Here is a 20,302-nt window from a genome sequence, read left to right as displayed (position 1 = left end):
GTATATATTTTTTTCCTTTTTATTCAGGTAATATGTTTTGGTGGAAAATTTAGGTTCATGTAGGAAAAATCTCAACCTTTATTATCCAGAGATAAGCACTACTAACATTTTAGTGTACGGTAGAACCTCTGTAAGTTGACCACCCAAGGGACTGTAACAAACTGGTCAACATAGGGAGGTGGTCAAAGTAAGGAATGAGGCCGACTGTTCTGATATGTACATGTGGTGCATGTCCAGTCTGTGAAAATTAGGTCACCTTAGGGAGGTGATCAACTATGGAATTTCTACTGAATGTTTTTCCTAATCTTTGAAAATATTATATATATGTAATTTTTTGTTAAATGTTTATAATATATATGGAAGACACAGAGAATGCCAGGAAGAGAAATCTCCCTAAGCCTAGTGGTACCTCACAAACTCATGGGCAGTCCTGTCTGCTTTTTATCTTTTCCTTTGTTTTATTTGTGGTTTTGCCAAGTATGTTTGCTAAGTATCCCTAAACAGTACATTGTTTAACTTTGTGTTTTTGAACTTTATATAAATGGAAGCATTTTGCATATAACCTGCAACTTTTTGTGTGACTGAGGGCATAGTTGTGTTATGTTTATTTTCAGTGCGGTATAATATTCCATTAGGGGACTCTATCAAAATTCATTCATCCACTATTCTAGTGGTAGAAATTTGAGTCATTTCTAGTTTTTTGCTATTCCAAGTCATACTATTGTGAAAATTGTTATACATATTTCCTGGTGCACATGTACCAGAGTTGCACTTAGATAGACAAAGGTTTGACAATTAAGTTCACAAATTCGCCCTAGAAAAAATGCTACTTAAGCACCTCATTGCTGAATATGACTGTGGTCACCTTTTAGGTGCTCCTCTTGGGAAGCTGTGTGCTGATGTCAGTGCCTAGTCCACCCTTCAAAACAATTTGGGAACTCTTTTTTCTGCAGTGACCATCAGAGCTGTCCGTACACAAAGTCTGACACAATTAAATGGGTGAATTCATCCTAGAAAAAATGCTACATATCTCATTGCTGAATATCACTGCAGCCACCAGATGGCCAAGGGGAATACTTCAGAGTACTTGCAAGAATAGACTGGGTGTCGGCGTCAGTGTGCAGCTTCCAAAGGGGAGCACGTCCCAGACGGCCACCATAGTGACAATCAGCAGTGAAGTATTAAGACTTTTTCTAAGATAAGTCCCAGACGGCCGCCATAGTGATAATCAGCAGTGAGGTATTAAGACTTTTTCTAAGATAAGTTTGTGAATTTAATTGTCCGACCCCCTTTGACAATAGCCCTGTTGGGGCCATTCCAGAAAGAGTTCCAAATTGCTCTGAAGGGTGGACTAGGTGCTGGCGTCAGTACATAGCTTCTCACTGGGGGAGTACTTCAGATACTCAGCCATGAGGTTTATAGCACTATTTCTGGGAGGCGTTCACAGACTTAATTATTGGACCTCGTACATGCCTTGAAGTGGAGTTACTGAGTCAAAGGGTATGGGTAGTTTTACACTTTTTATTCACATTGCCAAGTTACCCTCCAAAAAGGTTTTATCAGTTTATATGCCAACAAGGAGTGGATAATGGTGCCTGTATGAAGAGTCTTTCCAACATGGGTTTTATCCGTATTTCTGATAATTAGTGTGGCATATTGTCCGTTTTTTTTTTCCTCATCCTAAGTGTCCATATTAGCTGTAGAAGAGTATGAGGAGATGCAAGAAAACCTGGAGCTGGAGAAGGACCTCCGAAAGAAAGCAGAGTCGTTTGCACAAGAGGTGGGTGTATCTCATAGAGACCTAGTGTTTTATTTTTGTTTTTGAAGGGGACCTTGAAGAGGACATACCACTAAAATTTTTGAGGTTGAATAAGAACCTTACCTGTTTGAATCGAGGATCATCTGGTTAGGGAGGTAGATATAGAATAGTATCAAGTTCACTGAACTCGCTGTCTGAAGATCTACGTTCACGTTTTGGTCCTATCAGTTACGGGTTGTATGACCTCAGTGCTGTCTCTGAGGTTCTTGGGGCTTCCCTTTTACCATCTGTAAAATGGGTGATGCTGCAAACCTAACCAAGTGGATTTTACAATCAAATGGTACAATCTTCAAAGAGTATTCTGCAAACTATGCAGTGGCCAAGGAATTGCATTTAGGAATTGCAGTGGGAAGTCCAGCTAGAGTACAGGATGTCTGTATGCTTCACATCACTTTCAGATCTCCGTATGCCGTCTCAGATAACAGAATGATGATATCAGTCTTTCTCTTCAGCTGTTGTACTGTGCTCTCATTGTGCAAGTTGATTCTTCCACTGCCTGTGGAACATTGCCATGTTGTACATCTGTTATCTCAGCCTTTCACCAGTATAATGATTCTCCTCTCAGTGTTAGAGATGGGCTTGGGCTTCTCTTGTTCTGGCTTACTTTGTTGACGTGCGGTCTTGGGTATTGCATGGCTGTGGGGAATGGAGCTGATCTGCAATGAGATCTCTATCCTGGATAGGTATTTTGAATTTGTGTGCATACAGTGGGTTGAAGGAAAGCTAAGGAAATGTAAAACAGTCCTAGGTAGAAATATCCAAGGCATAGAAGAAAGACAAAGCGTGGCATTATGGGAATGACATTTGCAAATTGGATGATAGTTTTGCGGGGGGAGTCTTTCTATGCTTGACTGTTGCTGTGCTAGCAATGAACTCTACCAAAGGTTTAGGCCAAGTAGATCTGATTTGAAATATTATAATTCATTTTACTCACAGAGTTTAATGAAAGGTGAATAAATATTATTCTCTTATTACTTAGAAGAAAGGAAAAAGAACTGAAGTGAGTCCTCTGGAAAAAGCTCCTGCAATATAAATAATGAAACTAAATAAATAGTGAAAGGCTGAGATAATATGAAGATTCCTTTATTGCAAAACTGAAAAGGTTTGTTGGTTTTGACCCTAATGTCAGGGTCTCATTTCAAGACATTTTCAGTTTTCCATCTGTTGTTTGTACAATGATGTTAGAATACAAAGCAGCTCAGAGAAAAACTTGAAGGTCGTGCAGTAGCAGAGAAGATGGGTGGAAGAGGCAAGGTTGCAGTCAGAGGAAGAAAGTGAGTGATTTACTCTGCCATTCACATGGTCTTCAGCCTCAGCGGTTGCTGGAAACGGTGATGTTGAATGTTAACCCAGACAGAATGAGGAGGTGAGGTAGAAGTGTGAAGGGAGAAAGATTATGGTGCTTATGTTAGTTGTAGCATACATATTTGCCATTGAGCTCAATAAAGATTCAGTCTACATAATAGTAAGAAGAAAAAAAATTGTTTAAATAGTGCTAGGTTGGGATGAGTATATTTTCCTTTTTACATGGTTAACAGATTCTTAGGTTTTCAACAGATGACTAGTGTTGAAAGACACGACTTAGGTTCGGTGCCTGTAGCTCAGCGGCTAAGGGCGCCAGCCACATACACCGGAGCTGGCGGGTTTGAATCCAGCCTGGGCCTGCCAAACAACAATGGCAACTGCAACCCAAAAATAGCTGGGTGTTGTGGCAGGCGCCTGTACTCCCACCTACTTGGGAGGCTGAGGCAAGAGAAGCTCCAGAGTTGGAGGTTGCTGTGAGCTATGATGCTATGGCACTCTACTGAGGACGACAAAATAAGACTCTGTCTCAAAAAAAAAAAAAAGACACAACTTGGTTTAATAGGAGGTTCCCACTCTTTTGCATGTTGTTCCTTAGTGAATTCAGCAGACATCCTATTGCACCAGGCACCGTGTTGACACTGGCAGTCTAACGGGGAAGAGAGCAAGTGTGAGCTCTCCCCTCTTGGGAACTTCCAGTCTAGGGATTTAGAAATCGAATTTTAAAGTTAATTCACTTTATATTTTTAATTACAAAAGGAATATATGTACCTTGTAAAAAGACAGAAACAATTGTCAAATGTGTAAAGTGAAAATTAAAAGTTTCTCCCCACCTCCTCTTAGTTCATTTAAAAAACAAAATCCCCCAAAACAATCCCCCTCAATAAGAAGAAAATAGTCAGTTGTCTTCATAACTACATGGAAGTTTTGAATGAGAGATGTTTTTATACTTTGCAAATATATTTTTCTTGCTATTTAGTATAGTTCTTTCTTTTCTTTTTAAATTTATAGATCCCTTGTTCAACATCTATTCCCAGTTTACTATGAGACTATTATCTAATCAATTCTTCCCCCCCCCCCCAACAACTTGTTTCAGTGTTATTTTGGAAAGAATGAATTATATACTAACAACATAAGATTTATTCCTCATTCTTCAGAAAGATGCAATTTCTCGGAAATTCTGATAGTTGTAGTAGTATTTGTTTGGTAAGAGACCAACTTCATAACTAACTAATGAGTTCTTACTCTACCTAAAAAACAAATTTGTTAGTATTTGGTGACTGAATTATTTTGAAGTACATTTTTAGAAAAGGAGTTATGTATGATTTTTAATTTCTGTATCTTAAAAGTTTAGAAAGGGTAGTCTAATGAGTACTTTTTTCAAGTTACCATTTTATTTAAAGGAAATTCATTTCTATGTAGATTTTTTCCCTTCTAAAGCCACTGTTCATGGATTTCACAAAATAAATTCGCAGTATTCCCATGCCTAAGATTTGATGTCACATCTTTGCTCTTTTTTCTCAAAGATAACAAAGTTAATATAATTTACAATTACATAAAATTAAACAAGTTTTCCTGAGGGCCATGTAGACAGGGGATCACTCCTCTTTTCTTGAGAGAGAAGCAGAGCGCAGAGAGGCGGCTCAGGAGAGTAATTCAGTCCCCTTGCGTCAATGGCCGGCTTGGGCTCTACTTTGTTTTACTACTGAGTTCCTGCCCCTGGTCCGACCCCCCCAACCCCTCCAGTGTCCGCTCCCTCTCTGCCTGCTCTTGGCCTCTGAGCACACCTGGTGCAAGGCCTCACTTGCCAGACAACTGGGGAAGCATGTGTCAGCTGCTCTGTGCAGGCCTTTCATCTAGGCTCCCTCTGGTACTTTCTAAGATGCCAGCAAGAGACCCAGCCAGCCAAGAGGTGGAGCTCAGGCAGTGAAGGGTGTGGTACAGAGTGGCTGTAAATACAGGTGATGTTTCACTCACCTGCCCCCTGCCACTCACTTCCTGCTATGTGGGCCGGTTCCTAACAGGGCATTGTCAGGTACCAGTCCATGGCCCTGGGAGTTGGGGACCGCAAGTATAAATCATCAAAGCTATGGTCTTTCCGTGTGGAAGTTGATAGAAACTATTTTTATCATGAGTTCTTTGCTGACTTTTTCTGTTAATGTGATGAACGAGGTTGTTAAACAAATTAATACATGGGTTATAGCAAGTTGTTTTATAGTACAGATCTTAACAATTAAGTTACAATGTAAATTTTTGAATGCTGTTAAGAATCTGAAAATGTGAAGCTTTACTAAAAATGGGCCTGATTTCAGAGTTCATAAAACATTTCATGCTTAGAATCACCCATTGGCCAACTTGGAAAGAATGATAAAGATAGAAAAAATAGGTGAATAGAAAATGATGTTATTTTCAGTCCTGTAACATTGCTAGGATGAGATGATTAATATACAGATGATGCCAAAAAAGTGTATACACATTTTTGTTTTTTGTTTTTTTTTTGTAGAGACAGAGTCTCACTTTGTCACCCTGGGAGAGTGCTGTGGCATCACAGCTCCCAGCAACCTCCAACTCCTGAGTTTAGGCGATTCTCCTGCCTCAGCCTCCCAAGTAGCTGGGACTATAGGCTCCCGCCACAATGCCGGGCTATTTTTTTGTTGCAGTTTGGCCGGGCCGGGTTTGAACCCATCACCCTCAGCATATGGGGCCGGCGCCCTACCCACTGAGCCACAGGTGCCACCCCAGTATATACACATTTTAAGAAAGGAAAACACTGTGTTAAATTTGTAACACTCAGTACGTACTGGTAACAAAAGATGAATACAATCACATTGAGCATGTTTGTAATTGCAGAAGTCAAATGCGACTTGAATATTAAAATGTAGCAGTTTTTTCCTTTCTTAAGATGTATACCTTTTTGGCACCCTCTGTATGTAAATTGCTCATAAAGTGGTCCATAAATATTAGTATACTGTCTCTTTTCTCCCCTTTACCCTTTTACTGTTAACTCCTTTCATCACTGGTGATAAACTAACTGGTTTAAAATACAACATTAGGCCTAATAAGTAGTGGAGGACAGTAGACAGATAGTTAAGAGCCTGGGCATATAAATGAGACAGATACTAGTTTAAATCCTGGTCTTACTACATGTTTGTTCTTGGCAAAGTTGATCGACCCCTCCGAGCTTCATTTACCCTGTCAGTAAAATGAGATAAAACTACTTGGGGCGGCGCCTGTGGCTCAGTCGGTAAGGCGCCAGCCCCATATGCCGAGGGTGGCGGGTTCAAACCCGGCCCCAGCCAAACTGCAACCAAAAAATAGCCGGGCGTTGTGGTAGGCGCCTGTAGTCCCAGCTACTCGGGAGGCTGAGGCAAGAGAATCACCTAAGCCCAGGAGTTGGAGGTTGCTGTGAGCTGTGTGAGGCCACGGTACTCTACCGAGGGCAAAAAGGTGAGACTCTGTCTCTACAAAAAAAAAAAAAAAAAAAAAACTACTTGACAGTGTTACTCTAAGGATAAGATAATAAATTAATGTAAAATGATTGCTACCATATCTGTCACACAATGTTTAGTAAATTTACCTATTCAGAGTGGAAACACCTAACTCATAGAATTGACGTGAGGATGAAAATAATGCATATATGTAAAATATTTAATAGAATACATAAGGTGAGTTATTGATAAATAGTAGCTATTGCTGTCAGTATTAATGCATTTTTAAGCAATAATAAAATTGCTAAAATTGAAATGTAGTACTAAATTATATATATGTGTGTGTATATATATGTATATATAGACACATATATGTGTATATACACACCCCTGTTGTTGGTCACAGGAGTAAAGGTGCTGGAGATTGTCTAAAAGTTAGGAATGAAACTGTAGCAATCGCCACTTCTAAAACTGTTAATGCAATTCATAAATTAACATTTTAATGAAAGTATGTGCTTTCCTTTTGATGAAGTCGTAGTTGAGGAGGTATGAGGGATGGATTGGTATATATATTTCTGTAATGAACTTTTGCAGATGTTCATTGAACAAAACAAGCTAAAGAGACAAAGTCACCTTCTGCTACAGAGCTCTGTCCCTGACCAGCAGCTTTTGAAAGCTTTAGATGAAAATGCAAAACTTACCCAGCTCCTTGAAGAAGAGAGAATTCAGCATCAGCAAAAGGTAACAGATTTTCTTCTGGAGGCTTAGATACACACACACACACTCTCTTATATATGCAGTAGAACCTCCGTAGTTGATCACCTCTCACATGGACTACCTCCTTAAGTGGACCTAATTTTCATAGACTGTCTGTACAGTAGAACTATTTCCTTATGCTGACCACGTCTGTGTTTTGATCAGTTTGTTACAGTCCCTTGGGTGGTCAACTTACAGAGGTTCTACTGTATATTTAAAAAATGAGAGAAGTCAGTATAGTCATTTATAGTTCTGTATTTTGCCTTAGTTACTAAGTCCTTCCAATAACCTTTTAGGAAAAAATACCCAAAGAACTTAATTTATTTTTAAACTAAAATTTATAGCACACTGTTAATAAATAGGTGATCATTAGACTGTCCAAAGCAGGGGTCCTCAAACTACAGCCTGCGGGCCACATGCGGTGATATGATTGTTTTTTGTCCCGTTTAGTTTTTTTACTTCAAAATAAGATATGTGCAGTGTGCATAGGAATTTGTTCATAGTTTGTTTTTTTTTTTAAACTGTAGTCTGGCCCTCCAACGGTCTGAGGGACAGTGAACTGGCCCCCTGTTTAAAAAGTTTGAGGACCCCTGGAAGGCTCAGAAGAAGCAAAGGAAAGAGATATGACTGAAAAAATAGCTTTGATAATGCAGAGTCTAGAATATTTTTTTTTTTGAGATATTGTGTTTTAAGGAGACTACACATACTAAGAGGCTGTATTAGTGTCAAAGAGCTTGTCGGAAGTCGAAAAGAGGGAGTAAAAGAAAGTCTATGTTAGTAGTAATTGTTTCCTTAGAGAAAATGTCTGACTTTGTAAACTTGCACAAATGTGTATGTTTAAAGACTTCTTAAGTGGTTATTTCAATTTGTATGAGTGGAGCTATTCTAGCAGACACGGCCTACCTCTGTGCTAGGCAGAAACCATAGTCATCGTGGTAGGTGAGAGGAGGTGGGAGAGGAGAGGTGAAGAGGCGGAACAAAGACTTACAAACTAAAGAAACCACTTAAGAAAAATTACATCAATATTTATACTGCTTACCATGTGCCTCCTTTGGGAAGGAAAGGCTGTTAGCTGCTGTTTGAAGTCTCTGTGAGCAGCATTATTGACGTTTAATCCTTGGAAGTTCTGAAGTTTTTACGAAGTTGGTGAGGTTGAGTTGATTTGATTTTTTTCTCAAGATGTGTTGGTGTATGTGTAGAGCTGGGAAAGAGGACTGAGAAACAGGGTGAGAGGGACAAGGAAAGAATTTCTTTCGTTCTTTCCTTGTTTTTGTTCCCCTGTGCAGTACAAGGATTACCTTTTCAAATAGAGTAGAAAAAAGAAGGTTTTTTTTGTTTTTTAGCTTAAGCTAGAATTTAACTTTTGGTTCTGAGAGGTCCAACTACCTGCAGTTAAATCATTTAGGAAATAATTCTTGCCTAGAACCTACTGAATTGAAGTGAGGTATAGGATTAGATTGTGTGCATATACCCTGTATGGGTAGGGCAGGGATAGAGACGCTGAAGATTAGATAGAATGAAATTATGGCAGTAATTACTTCTAAAACTGTTATACTCTGTAATATATAGTTATTTTGGATTTTTTTTTTTTGCTCCTTGATTTACAATGGGGTTATATCCTAATAAACTCATCATAAGTTAAAAATACAGGGTGTCCCCAAAGTCACCATGCATGGGGACAATGGGAAATTGTAGCTAACTGTACCTTTATTTACAAGATATTTATTAAAAAATGTAAAGAGAGTTGGTCCGCACATAGCTGGGACCACAGGTTTATACTACCATGCCCAGCTAATTTTTCATATTCTTTCTGGAGATGGGGGCTCACTGGGTTGCCCAGGCTTGTCTTGACCTCCTGGCCTCAAGTGATCCTCCCACCTTAGCCTTCCAAGTGATGCGATAACAGACAAGAGCCACCACTCTGGGTCCTTGTCTGAGTATTTTTAAAAACAAATCCCTAAAAGTGATATTACTGAATTAAGGGGATTTCCTCCTCCATTTTGGGAAGGGTTTTTTGTTTGTTTGTTTGTTTGTTATTCTTGGGGATTCATTGAGGGTATAAGAAACCAGGTTACACTGATTGCGTTTGTTAGATAAAGTCCATCTTACAATTGTGTCTTGCCCCCAAAAGGTGTGTCACACACCGAGACCCCACCCCCTCCCTCCTTTCCTCTCTTTGCTCTCCCCTTCCCCACCCCCCACCGTGTACTAGGTCATTAATTGTCCTCATATTCTTGTGACGCTTTACTAAGGATAATGTGTTCTACTTCCATCCAGGTTAATACAAAGGATGTAAAGTCTCCATCCTTTTTAATGACTGAATAGTATTCCATGGTGTACATATACCACATATACCCTGTAGGGGTAGGGTAGGGATAGAGAGGCTAAAGATTAGATAGAATGAAATGTTAATCCATTCCTGGGTTGGCTGTTTCCACATTTTGGTGATTGTAAACTGAGCTGCGATAAACAGTCTAGTGCAAATGTCCTTATGATAAAAGGATTTTTTTCCTTCTGGGTAGATGCCCAGTAATGGGATTGCAGGATCAAATGGGAGGTCTAGCTTGAGTGCTTTGAGGTTTCTCCATACTTCCTTCCAGAAAGGTTGTATTAGTTTGCAGTCCCACCAGCCGTGTAAAAGTGTTCCCTTCTCTCCACATCCACGCCAACTTCTGGAGTTTTGAGATTTTGTGATGTGGGCCATTCTCGCTGGGGTTAAATGGTATCTCAGGGTGGTTTTGATTTGCATTTCTCTAATAATTAGGGATGATGAACATTTTTTCATGTGTTTGTTAGCCATTTGTCTGTCTTCATTAGAGAAGGTTCTATTCATGTCTCTTGCCGGTTGTTATATGGGATTGTTGGCTCTTTTCATGTGGATTAATTTGAATTCTCTATAGATCCTACTTATCAAGCTTTTGTCTGATTCAAAATATGCAAATATCCTTTCCCATTGTGTAGGTTGTCTATTGGCTTTGGTTGTTGTCTCCTTCGCTGTACAGAAGCTTTTCAGTTTAGTTAAGTTGCATTTGTTTATTTTTGTTGTTGTTGCAATTTCCATGGCAGTCTTCTTCATTAAAGTCTTTCCCCAGGACGATATCTTCCAGTGTTTTTCCTATGTTTTCTTTGAGGATTTTTATTGTTTCTTGCTTTAAATTGGGAAGGTTTTTTGATACTTGTTACCAAATTGTTCTTCCAGGCTTCATTTAAAATACTACCTGAATTTTTCTTTTTAAAATGGGTACAAAAGCATTAATCTGTTTTAAATGAATTTTATTATGTTACTTTTGTATCTTGCATTTAAAGATTAAACTATCTGGTTCAAAACTCGATAGTAGACTTGTATTAAAATCAAAGAGGTGATGATAATTTAAGGTATTATCTTTATCTAGAATTTGTGTGGTTTTAAAGATGGAATCTCTTTGCTACGAAGTATGAAAGGGAAATTTGCATTTATTTTTCCCTTTTCCTTGATAAAGGAAAGACTATCACCCCATAAGATTTTGTTTATAACTTACAGGTCAAAGAATTGAATGAGCAACTAGAAAATGAAACACTCCACAAAGAGATACACAACCTCAAACAGCAGCTGGAACTTCTAGAAGAAGACAAAAAGGAATTAGAGTTGAAATACCAGAATTCTGAAGAGAAATCCAGAAATTTAAAGCACTCAGGTAAAATCACTAAATAGACTCCTGTGTTATTAATCTGTGACTTACGGATGCCCAGTGTGAAACCTAGCATATAGTCAGTCTAGAAAGAACGTTTACTGAATGCTGTAGAAATAGCAAGATTTAGGTTTAAATTCCTTCCTTTCTAATAATTGCAATTCACTTGGACAGCTGCTGTGATCAGATGATTCACAAATATTTCAGCTTTCTTTTGGACTTAAAGGTCTCTGTGAACCTCACATACAGAATTAACCTTAACCTGGGAGGACCAAACATTTCAACATTTTTTAGAGCTTCCAAGATGAGTGTTTGTTAAGTACCTCATGTTGTCCATTTTAGAGTGCATTTGTTAAGGTAATAAAACTTTTTTAATACTACCTTTCCTCTTTGGTGTCTAATTATGCACATGAAATTATATTTCCTATATCATGTTGAACAATGAAATGGACACCAATATAGACATTAAATGGAAAAACTCTTCAAACACCAGGGAATACTTACATCAAAAGATTCGTTCATTTACTTCCAGAAGGCTTAACAGGAGTATGTGAATTACATAACTGCATGTGCATAAGTCTCTGTTGGAAGCTAGGTAATTTCAGGAGGCAGGTACCTTCCTTTTATACCAGCTACAATAGTCACTTTAGATATTTTTGGTTAATTTTATACTAGAATTTTGAAATCTGTGCAGCAGAACCATGTAGCCTTCTTTCCTTATGAAAACATTCAGTGCTTTCTAATCCACAATGAAAACCAATTACAATTTTTAAAACATTGACTCAAAGTTAAGAAATCCATTTTTTTATTAGTGAATATCAGAGTAGCCTTGTGGCGAAAGCCATCTTTAAAATGAGTGGAGGAGGCCAACATTGGAGGTATTTGAGATTCAATTTTGAGTGTGTTTTATTTAGAATCAACTGGGTGTGTACCCCACCCTACTCTAGGGTAAATATAAAATGCAGAAGAAAAGACACCATGCCCTTTGTCTTCAAAGAACTCACATTCCCTTTGGAGAGGGAGATACAGGCATGTCAAATAAAATCCTTCATTAATGACTTGTATGAATTGAATGAATAAGTTTTATTTCTAAAATATGCATCAGAAGAGCAAAAGTTTCTGAATTACAGACATTTAGGTATCTGAGTCTGGTTAAAATCAAGGACTCTAGTATTTACAGTTTTTGAAGGAAATGAAACAGGAAAGAGAAGTATGCTGTATTACTAAACGTTATCTTTAAAATTCTACACTTTTAAAGTCAAGTATTAACAATTTCTTAGTGTTCGAGTAGCGTACTTCGTTGTTAACAACTATTTCTTCTACCTACTCTGTGCTTTCTTCCCACCAGTCAGCCATTGTTTTGTTATTTTTTTCATTTCTGAAGTTGTATATACAGGAAAAAGATGGTAATAGTTTAACAGATGGGAGGCCTCTTTTACATTAAAATGTTTAAAAAGTTTTGCGTTTTCATGTTGACATTTCTAATTTGGCTTTAATAAGAACTTGGCTTCGAGAAAGTTTTTGCTTTCACTTGTACAAACAGTGTGCAGTTACTTACTTCACTTCTCTTCTGAATGCTTGCTCTCCATGCAGTTGATGAGCTCCAGAAACGAGTGAACCAGTCTGAGAATTCAGTACCTCCACCACCTCCTCCGCCACCACCGCTGCCCCCACCACCTCCCAATCCTATCCGGTAAGCACACCCAGGAGGACGGCTCTGCATCAGACGTCATGTTAATGTGTTCGTGGGATCCTTCCCCCCCCCAACCTTTTTTTTTTAATTTCAGATTAATATTAGGGCACATACAGTTAGATTACATTGTGTTTGTTAGGAAAAGTCCAAGTCGTACTAAAGACCTTCACCCAGGAGTTGTGCCATATGCTCTTATGTTGTACCCATTAGCTGGGCACTTACTGAGCCCCTTCCCCTCTTCTTTCTGGAATTTAATTGTGTTTTTCCTCTTGGTGGGCCTGTAGTTGTTCATCTACTAGTTTCAAATTAGTACTAAGTACATGGGATGCTTGCTTTTCCACTCTTGTGATACTTTACTAAAGAGAATGTTCTTCAACTCCATCCAGGTAAATACAAAAAGATATAAAGTCTCCCATCGTTTTTATGGCTGAATACTATTCCATGGTATACATATACCACAGTTTATTAATCCATTCGTGCGTTTTTGATGTGTACTTGGGTTGTTTGCACATCTTTACTATTGTGATTTGAGCTGCTATAAACATTCGAGTGTAAATGTCCTTATGGTAAATGTTTTTTTGTTTTTTTTTTTCCTTTCTGGGTAGATACCTAGTAATGAGAAATAATTCTACATCATTAGAGAGGCCATAGAAAGTATGGCATTTCTCTTGAAAAATTTTTTAAAGTCTAGGATATTCCCCTTTTTTTAGGGGAATAAAACATCTGGCAAAGAAATTCTTATGGCCTTGTGATGTTAAGATAGATGTGGATGTTTCAAACCCCAGGAACTAAGTATTATTTTTTTTATTTTAGATACACTAGTTTTAAAATTTTATTGAGCTTCTTTGGAATATGTTTATCTTTTTCTCACACCAATTTCAATTTGAAAGGCTCTAGTTTGCTCAATTATTTTTAAAATAGAAGTACCAACTAAAACTTAAATATATTAATTGTTAATAACTAATAGTAAATTAAGATAATTATTTTTATTGCTAACATTATCTTTAAACCTTTAATATGCTGAGAGAGGAGTTTTCCATAAGGAAAATGAATTATGTTTAAATTCTAGTGATAGGAAATTATATACAGACAGAAATTCACTTTTTCTGAAGCCTCAGGTGACTTGATGGTATTGATAGCTGACTTGAGCACAATACACGCTAGGAGATCTAGAGTCAAATTTTGCTTTCTTTGTGGTTCTACCTGCCACCACCCAGAATTGCATAATACACCCTCCTTGCCATGGTGACAACTTACCTACCTCCTCATGCCATGATGTTAGCGGCTTTTGTGTAATTTATTCTTGAATAAATGGCATTTAAGAACTTGAGCTAGGTTTTTTAGCTTTCATTAACTCATGTAATTTGTTTAATCTTTAATCCTTTCACACAGAGAGGCCATTTATTCATACTTTGTACCTTTGCTGATCCATCTAAAGTGAATGTGTAGTGTGTTCCTCCCACATGACTATGAAAATGGGACTTTGCCTTTTACAAAGATTCTCATTAGTTTTCCTTACTGAGTAGGATATGACATAATCTACTTGAAGCCATTGAAGTAGTTAAGGCAAAATAATTTTTACACGTGATAGATCCAAGAGTCAATTGAAAGAATTTGAGGTATTTTAAATTCCTTCTTTCCTGGGTAGCTAAATCTGTAGGAGATATTCTGGATTTGACATTTAAAATTGGAAATTCATGACTTTGATCTTTCTCTAAGGTTTAGAATTTTGAGCTGATAAGAAAGGTCACCTTTGTCTAAGAAGAGAGAGAACTGTTAAAAAGCAATTACAATCTTGCTGTTGGCCTTTAATTTTATTCTGAGAAATGTTGAGAGGCCCTAGAATGAAAAGTAAAGTATAACCTAAATAGAATTTTTTCCCCAAAGAGAACTTCACAGTTATACATACTGAGGAATGAATTTGGGTTTAGAACTAGGTACATCTCCAGTATAAACTCTTTTATAAAAAGCTCTTTCAAGACAATGTTTATTAAATATTATGCATTTAATTGTATATTCTATTTTAAGATGACTTTAGTATAGAACATAATTTTTTAGGAAAGGTTTTTTTTTTATTTATTTTTTTGGATGAAGAGTACTTTTTGGTGACAGAAATATACTTACGTATGTATTGAGTTTCAGTAGATTTTTGAACCCTCTAGTTGTTTTAGTTCCTGTAGAATAAAACATCAGAATAAAAATGAAAGGGGATGGGGAGGATTAGGGCTGTGGCTTTACTGCTTTTCCTCTTCCCGGTCATTTGACCTATAGAGTAGGTAGGAGAGAGGAAAGAGGAGTAAGGCAGGTCCTGGGTAGGCTTGTTCCGTGAGGGAAGGAAGCAGTATGAGGGTTTGCAGAGAAACTGAACCAGCAGGGTGTGTTTGTGTGTGTGTGTGTATAGATATAAATACAGATCTGTTATAAGCAATTGCAATCGGGTTATGTTATTATGGAGGCTAACAAGTCCCAAGATGTGTAGGGAGAGCTGGCAAACTGAACACCCAGAAGTAGAATGTGTTGTTTCACTCTGAGAACCAGGAGAACCTGTGGTGTAGTTCCATTCCAAAGGCCAGCAGGTGCTGAAGACCTAGGAAGTGGTGATGTTTTAGTTAAAGTTTGAAAGCAAGAAAAAAAGTTTAGTTAAAGTTTGAAAGCAAGAAAAAAACCAGTATCCCAGGTTAAAGGCATTCAGGCAAGAGGAATTTGCCCTTATTTGAGGGATGGTCAGCCTTTTTGTTTTATTCTAGTCTTCAAATGTCAATGTCATTCACAACACCGTCTGGAAACATCCAGGATAAGTAATTGATCAAGTATCTGGGCACTCCAAGTCAGGGTGACACACGGCATAACCACCACAGTGGCCAAGAACACATCTTAAAGAACTTCAAGTTAAAAATTCTGGGTGGTACTTGCTTGAAGCCTTTATCCATTCAGTTAATGTGGCAGTCAAATGGGGTGGTGATAACCAGAGGTTTGGATTATGGGTCCCAGACGCCTTGGTCTGCTCTTCCATCTGACCTGTGACCCTTACCCAATCTGTTCTCTCTATAATCTAAGCCCCATCTTGACTGGTGGGTTGTTTTTTAATATTATAGATCATTTTTCTCTGGGCACCATCTATCTCCAACTTATACTTCAACTCAGAATATTTTAAGCTAACAGTTTTTTCTGTTATCTACTGGTGGTCTACATTGATAAACACATACTTTTCATATGTGTAAATATATGTATACAAATACTCTGAGCAGTACAAAAAAGTTCTGCTTGTCATCTTTATGTACAGTAATGCATACTCCAAAATTTCCTCTGAGCTGCATTGGTAGGGTTGTTGTAGGAGTGTAGTGAGAGGTAAGGGAAGGCTTCTGGTTAGTGAGAACCCTCTCAAGCCCACCCTACCACAGAGTACTATCAAGTCCATATTGAATATGGTGTTGAGTTGACGGGATGTAAAAATGAGCAAATAAAGTTTACATTATTTCATTCCTTGCAACTTCTGGAATAAAATGTGTTTGTTTCATATAATAATCCTTGACCTTTATAAAAATAGTTTAATTCCATTGTGGGCCATTGTGAGCCCAATGTGACTTCATTAAACTAGATGAAGTCAGTGATTGATTATTTCCCAGTTGGTAAAGCCCGGGCACGTCACAGACTGGATAGAGCAGGATGTGGGTTTTTCTTCTTCTTGTGCTTTGTGGGAGATTGTCCAGTGTGTTTTGGAATTTTAAGAAAAGACAATTAGGGGATTAATAGTATAACTAAAAGCTCAAGTGACAGGTAAAAAAAGATCTGAAAGTTATAGTGATCAAGAAACATTGGGTTGTTAGACCAACTCTGAGCAAGTGTTCCTCTGTTCACCCATCCACCCCATTTTCCTGAGGGCCATGTTGTTCCTCTCCTATCTGTTTTCTATTGCTAGCTTCCCAACTTGCCTTCCTTAGGATTGTATTTTGTCAAATATGGTTCACCACACTGAGGTTGGTAAGGATTCAGAATATCTTGATTCAGTTTTTTTTTTGGTCAGCTTTTTTTTTTTTTTTTTTTGTAGAGACAGAGTCTCACTTTATGGCCCTCGGTAGAGTGCCGTGGCATCACACAGCTCACAGCAACCTCCAACTCCTGGGCTTAAGCGATTCTCTTGCCTCAGCCTCCCGAGTAGCTGGGACTACAGGGGCCGCCTTTGGTCAGCTTTTTATCCGAGAAATGAAAACACATATTCAGCAGTGTACACCTTATGTAGAGTTTTCATATAAGGTGAGCATCCATGTACTCACTCTGCAACTCAAGAAATAGAGCAATGCACCCTAGAGTCCTTTCCCAAACATGACCCCCTCACCCTCCGTAATCACTATTCTGACTTTTATGGTGAACATTTCCTTGTGTTTTTAGAAGAAAAATTTTTTGTATGCATCCCAAACTATGATGAAAATCTATATTGCTTGGTTTTGGGATTTATACAGTTGTAATTTTCCTGTATCCTTGTGTCTTTCTCTTTGTACTCTGCATTGTTTTGTAAGATTCATCCATGTTATTTTCTATGGCTGAATCTTATTCATATTCATTAATGTATTATTCACTTTATGATTATCTAAGAATGTACTTATTCACTGTGGTGCTGGTGCACATTTGAATGATTACCAGTTCTGGGAAATTATAGAAATTTCACATGCACATTCTTGTGCGTATATCCTGGTGCACAAATGTTTGCATTTCTGTAAGATATATACCAGTGGAATCCTTAGTTCATACAATATGTGCATCTTCAGTTCTGCTAGATGAAAATTACTGTTTTTCAGGGTGGTACTATCAATTTATATACTCTCTTCAGTTTGAGCATATGTCTTACTCCACAAAGCCAACACTTGGTATTACCAGATTTCAACATTTTTGCTTCTCTGATGACTGTGTAGTGATATGTCCAAGTGGGTTTAACTTGTGTTTTCTTCATAACTGACAAAGTCAAGTGCCTTACCTTCTGTCTGTGCACTGGAACGTGGACATCCTCTTTCATGGGGTTTCAGTGTTTTTGTCCATTTTTACATTGGATTGTCTGCTTTTTCTCATGATTTATAGAATTTCCTTATATGTCCTCTAACTTACCTTTTCATTTTTTATGGTGGCTTTTAGTATACAGAGGTTTTAAAATGTTAACGTTGTCAAATTTATCATTTTATTTCACATAGACTTAAAAAAATGGACCAGAGTGATGATGATCTAAATATATTTTATCTCTAAATATTTGGTCTATAACATGCAGATTCAGGTCTTTTTATGCCCATATTTCATAAGTAGATATTTACTGATAACATATAGTACTTTTTCTTATATAGCATATGAAGCATCCCCTAATTCTTTTTTTTTTGGATTTTTTTTTTTTTTATTAAATCATAGCTGTGTACATTGATACGATCATGGGGCATCATTCACTAGCTTCACAGACCATTTACCAAGTTTCACATATACCCTTGTAAGATGCACCGCTGGTGTAATCCCACCAATCCCCTTCTCTATACCCACCTCCCCCCTCCCTCCCCTCCCTTTCCCCCTATTCTTAGGTTGTAACTGGGTTATAGCTTTCATGTGAAAACCCTAAATTAGTCTCATAGTAGGGCTGAGTACATTGGGTACTTTCTCTTCCATTCTTGAGATACTTTACTAAGAAGAATATGTTCCAGCTCCATCCATGTAAACATGAAAGAGGTAAAGTCTCCATCTTTCTTTTTTTTTTTTTTTTTTGTAGAGACAGAGTCTCACTGTACGGCCCTCAGGTAGAGTGCCGTGGTGTCACACGGCTCACAGCAACCTCTAACTCTTGGGCTTATGCGATTCTCTTGCCTCAGCCTCCCGAGCAGCTGGGACTACAGGCGCCCGCCACAACGCCCGGCTATTTTTTTTGTTGTTGCAGTTTGGCCGGGGCTGGGTTTGAACCCGCCACCCTCGGCATATGGGGCCGGCGCCCTACTCACTGAGCCACAGGAGCCGCCCGTCTCCATCTTTCTTTAAGGCTGCATAATATTCCATGGTGTACATATACCACAATTTATTAATCCATTCGTGGATCGATGGGCACCTGGGCTTCTTCCATGACTTAGCAATTATGAATTGGGTTGCAATGAACATTCTGGTACAAATATCTTTGTTATGCCATGATTTTTGGTCTTCTGGGTATATGCCCAGTAGAGGAATTACAGGATTGAATGGCAGATCTATTTTTACATCTCTAAGTGTTCTCCATATCTCTTTCCAAAAGGAATGTATTAATTTGCATTCCCACCAGCAGTGCAAAAGTGTTCCCTTTTCTCCACATCCACGCCAACATCTCTGGTCTTGGGATTTTGTGATATAGGTTAGTCTCACTGGAGTTAGATGATATCTCAAAGTAGTTTTGCATCCCCTAATGCTTTAATTCTTCCCTCGCCTTTGAATATATTACATAGATAGTGGTTTCTGATTTTTTTTTATTTTTTATTGTTGGGGATTCATTGAGGGTACAAAGAATCAGGTTACAATTATTGCATTTCTTAGGTAAAGTCCCTGGTATAATTGTGTCCTGCCCCCAAAAGGTGTGTCACACACTGTCACCCCCCACCTCCCTCCCTTCTTCCCTCTCTCTGCTGGTTTCTGAATTTTATGTGATATTGAAATTTTGTCTGTATTTTCCTTTTCAAATATCTTTGCATCATATTAATAATGATAACAGTCTCTTCCCTCGGGTAATTAGTTTGGCTTTATCCAGAAAGAGATGACCCATGTTTTTCTTCTATAAAGTAATGAATATTTTAACATTATTAAAAATGGAAAGTAGGTTATTTAAGTGCTAGTTATATATTTATGCATTCACAGAAGATGAATTTAGAATTTATACATTTTATTTGTTGGATCATAAGGTATCTAGTAATTTCCTGTTAATTTTTTTCTTTCTTTCAAAGATCCCTCATGTCCATGATCCGGAAGCGATCCCACCCCAGTGGCAGTGGTGCTAAGAAAGAAAAAGCAGCTCAACCAGAAACAAGTAAGCGCCATTTCCATTTGGTTTGCTTTAAGTCAGCGGTTCTCAACCTGTGGCTCGTGACCCCCCAGGAACTGTATTAAAGGACGTCGGCATTAGGAAGGTTGAGAACCACTGCTTTAAGTGGTTGATGATGTGTAAGTTCTCAATAATTCAGATACTCTCTATGAAAAGGTTGTCAGAAAAGAAGTGTGAAGAACTTACCAGCTACAAGAATGGACCATGTAACTGTTGTTTCCTGTCTGTAGTTTATTGTCTGGAGGAGATAAAAATGTACATGTCACTGTAATGAGGGATATACTAGGAAGTATATTTTCATTAAGAGACAGGTCACATTGGAGTGTAAAGGAAAGAGAGAGAGTGATTCCTAATGAGGGATTTGAGAAAAGGCTTCTTAGAGTTGACAGCAAGTGAGCTGATACTTTATCAGGTACTTACTATGTACTATACTTTTGTGTACTGGAGGTCCAAGATACTCAAGTTAGGTTCTAGTTATAACAAGGCAAAGGACTAGCCACGCAAATATATAACTACTTCATACAGTTAAGGGGGAGTGCACATTTTAAGAGATTATAGAAGCAGACTTCTGGCTTATTAGAAAAATAAGAAAAAGTTGATCTGGCTGGA

The 20,302-nt window shown here is 38.0% G+C and overlaps 1 protein-coding gene across 3 annotated transcripts in view; it reads left to right on the top strand.

Moving 5' to 3' along the window:
* The window catches only part of SHTN1 (shootin 1), a 115,723-nt gene that overhangs the window by 52,915 nt on the left and 42,506 nt on the right, over positions 1-20,302 (top strand). For 2 of the 3 annotated variants that reach the window (XM_053583833.1, XM_053583831.1), the window contains exons 8-12: positions 1,686-1,780; positions 7,144-7,290; positions 10,826-10,979; positions 12,567-12,666; positions 19,596-19,678. In XM_053583833.1, coding sequence (XP_053439808.1) covers positions 1,686-1,780; positions 7,144-7,290; positions 10,826-10,979; positions 12,567-12,666; positions 19,596-19,678 — 579 coding nt within the window. The remainder of the gene's footprint in view (positions 1-1,685; positions 1,781-7,143; positions 7,291-10,825; positions 10,980-12,566; positions 12,667-19,595; positions 19,679-20,302) is intronic. The other variant, XM_053583832.1, reaches the window with a different exon arrangement.

Source organism: Nycticebus coucang, chromosome 3, assembly GCF_027406575.1.
Source record: "Nycticebus coucang isolate mNycCou1 chromosome 3, mNycCou1.pri, whole genome shotgun sequence".
In the NCBI taxonomy this organism is placed as follows: Eukaryota; Metazoa; Chordata; class Mammalia; order Primates; family Lorisidae; genus Nycticebus; species Nycticebus coucang.
This window is presented reverse-complemented; position numbering and strand designations above follow the sequence as displayed.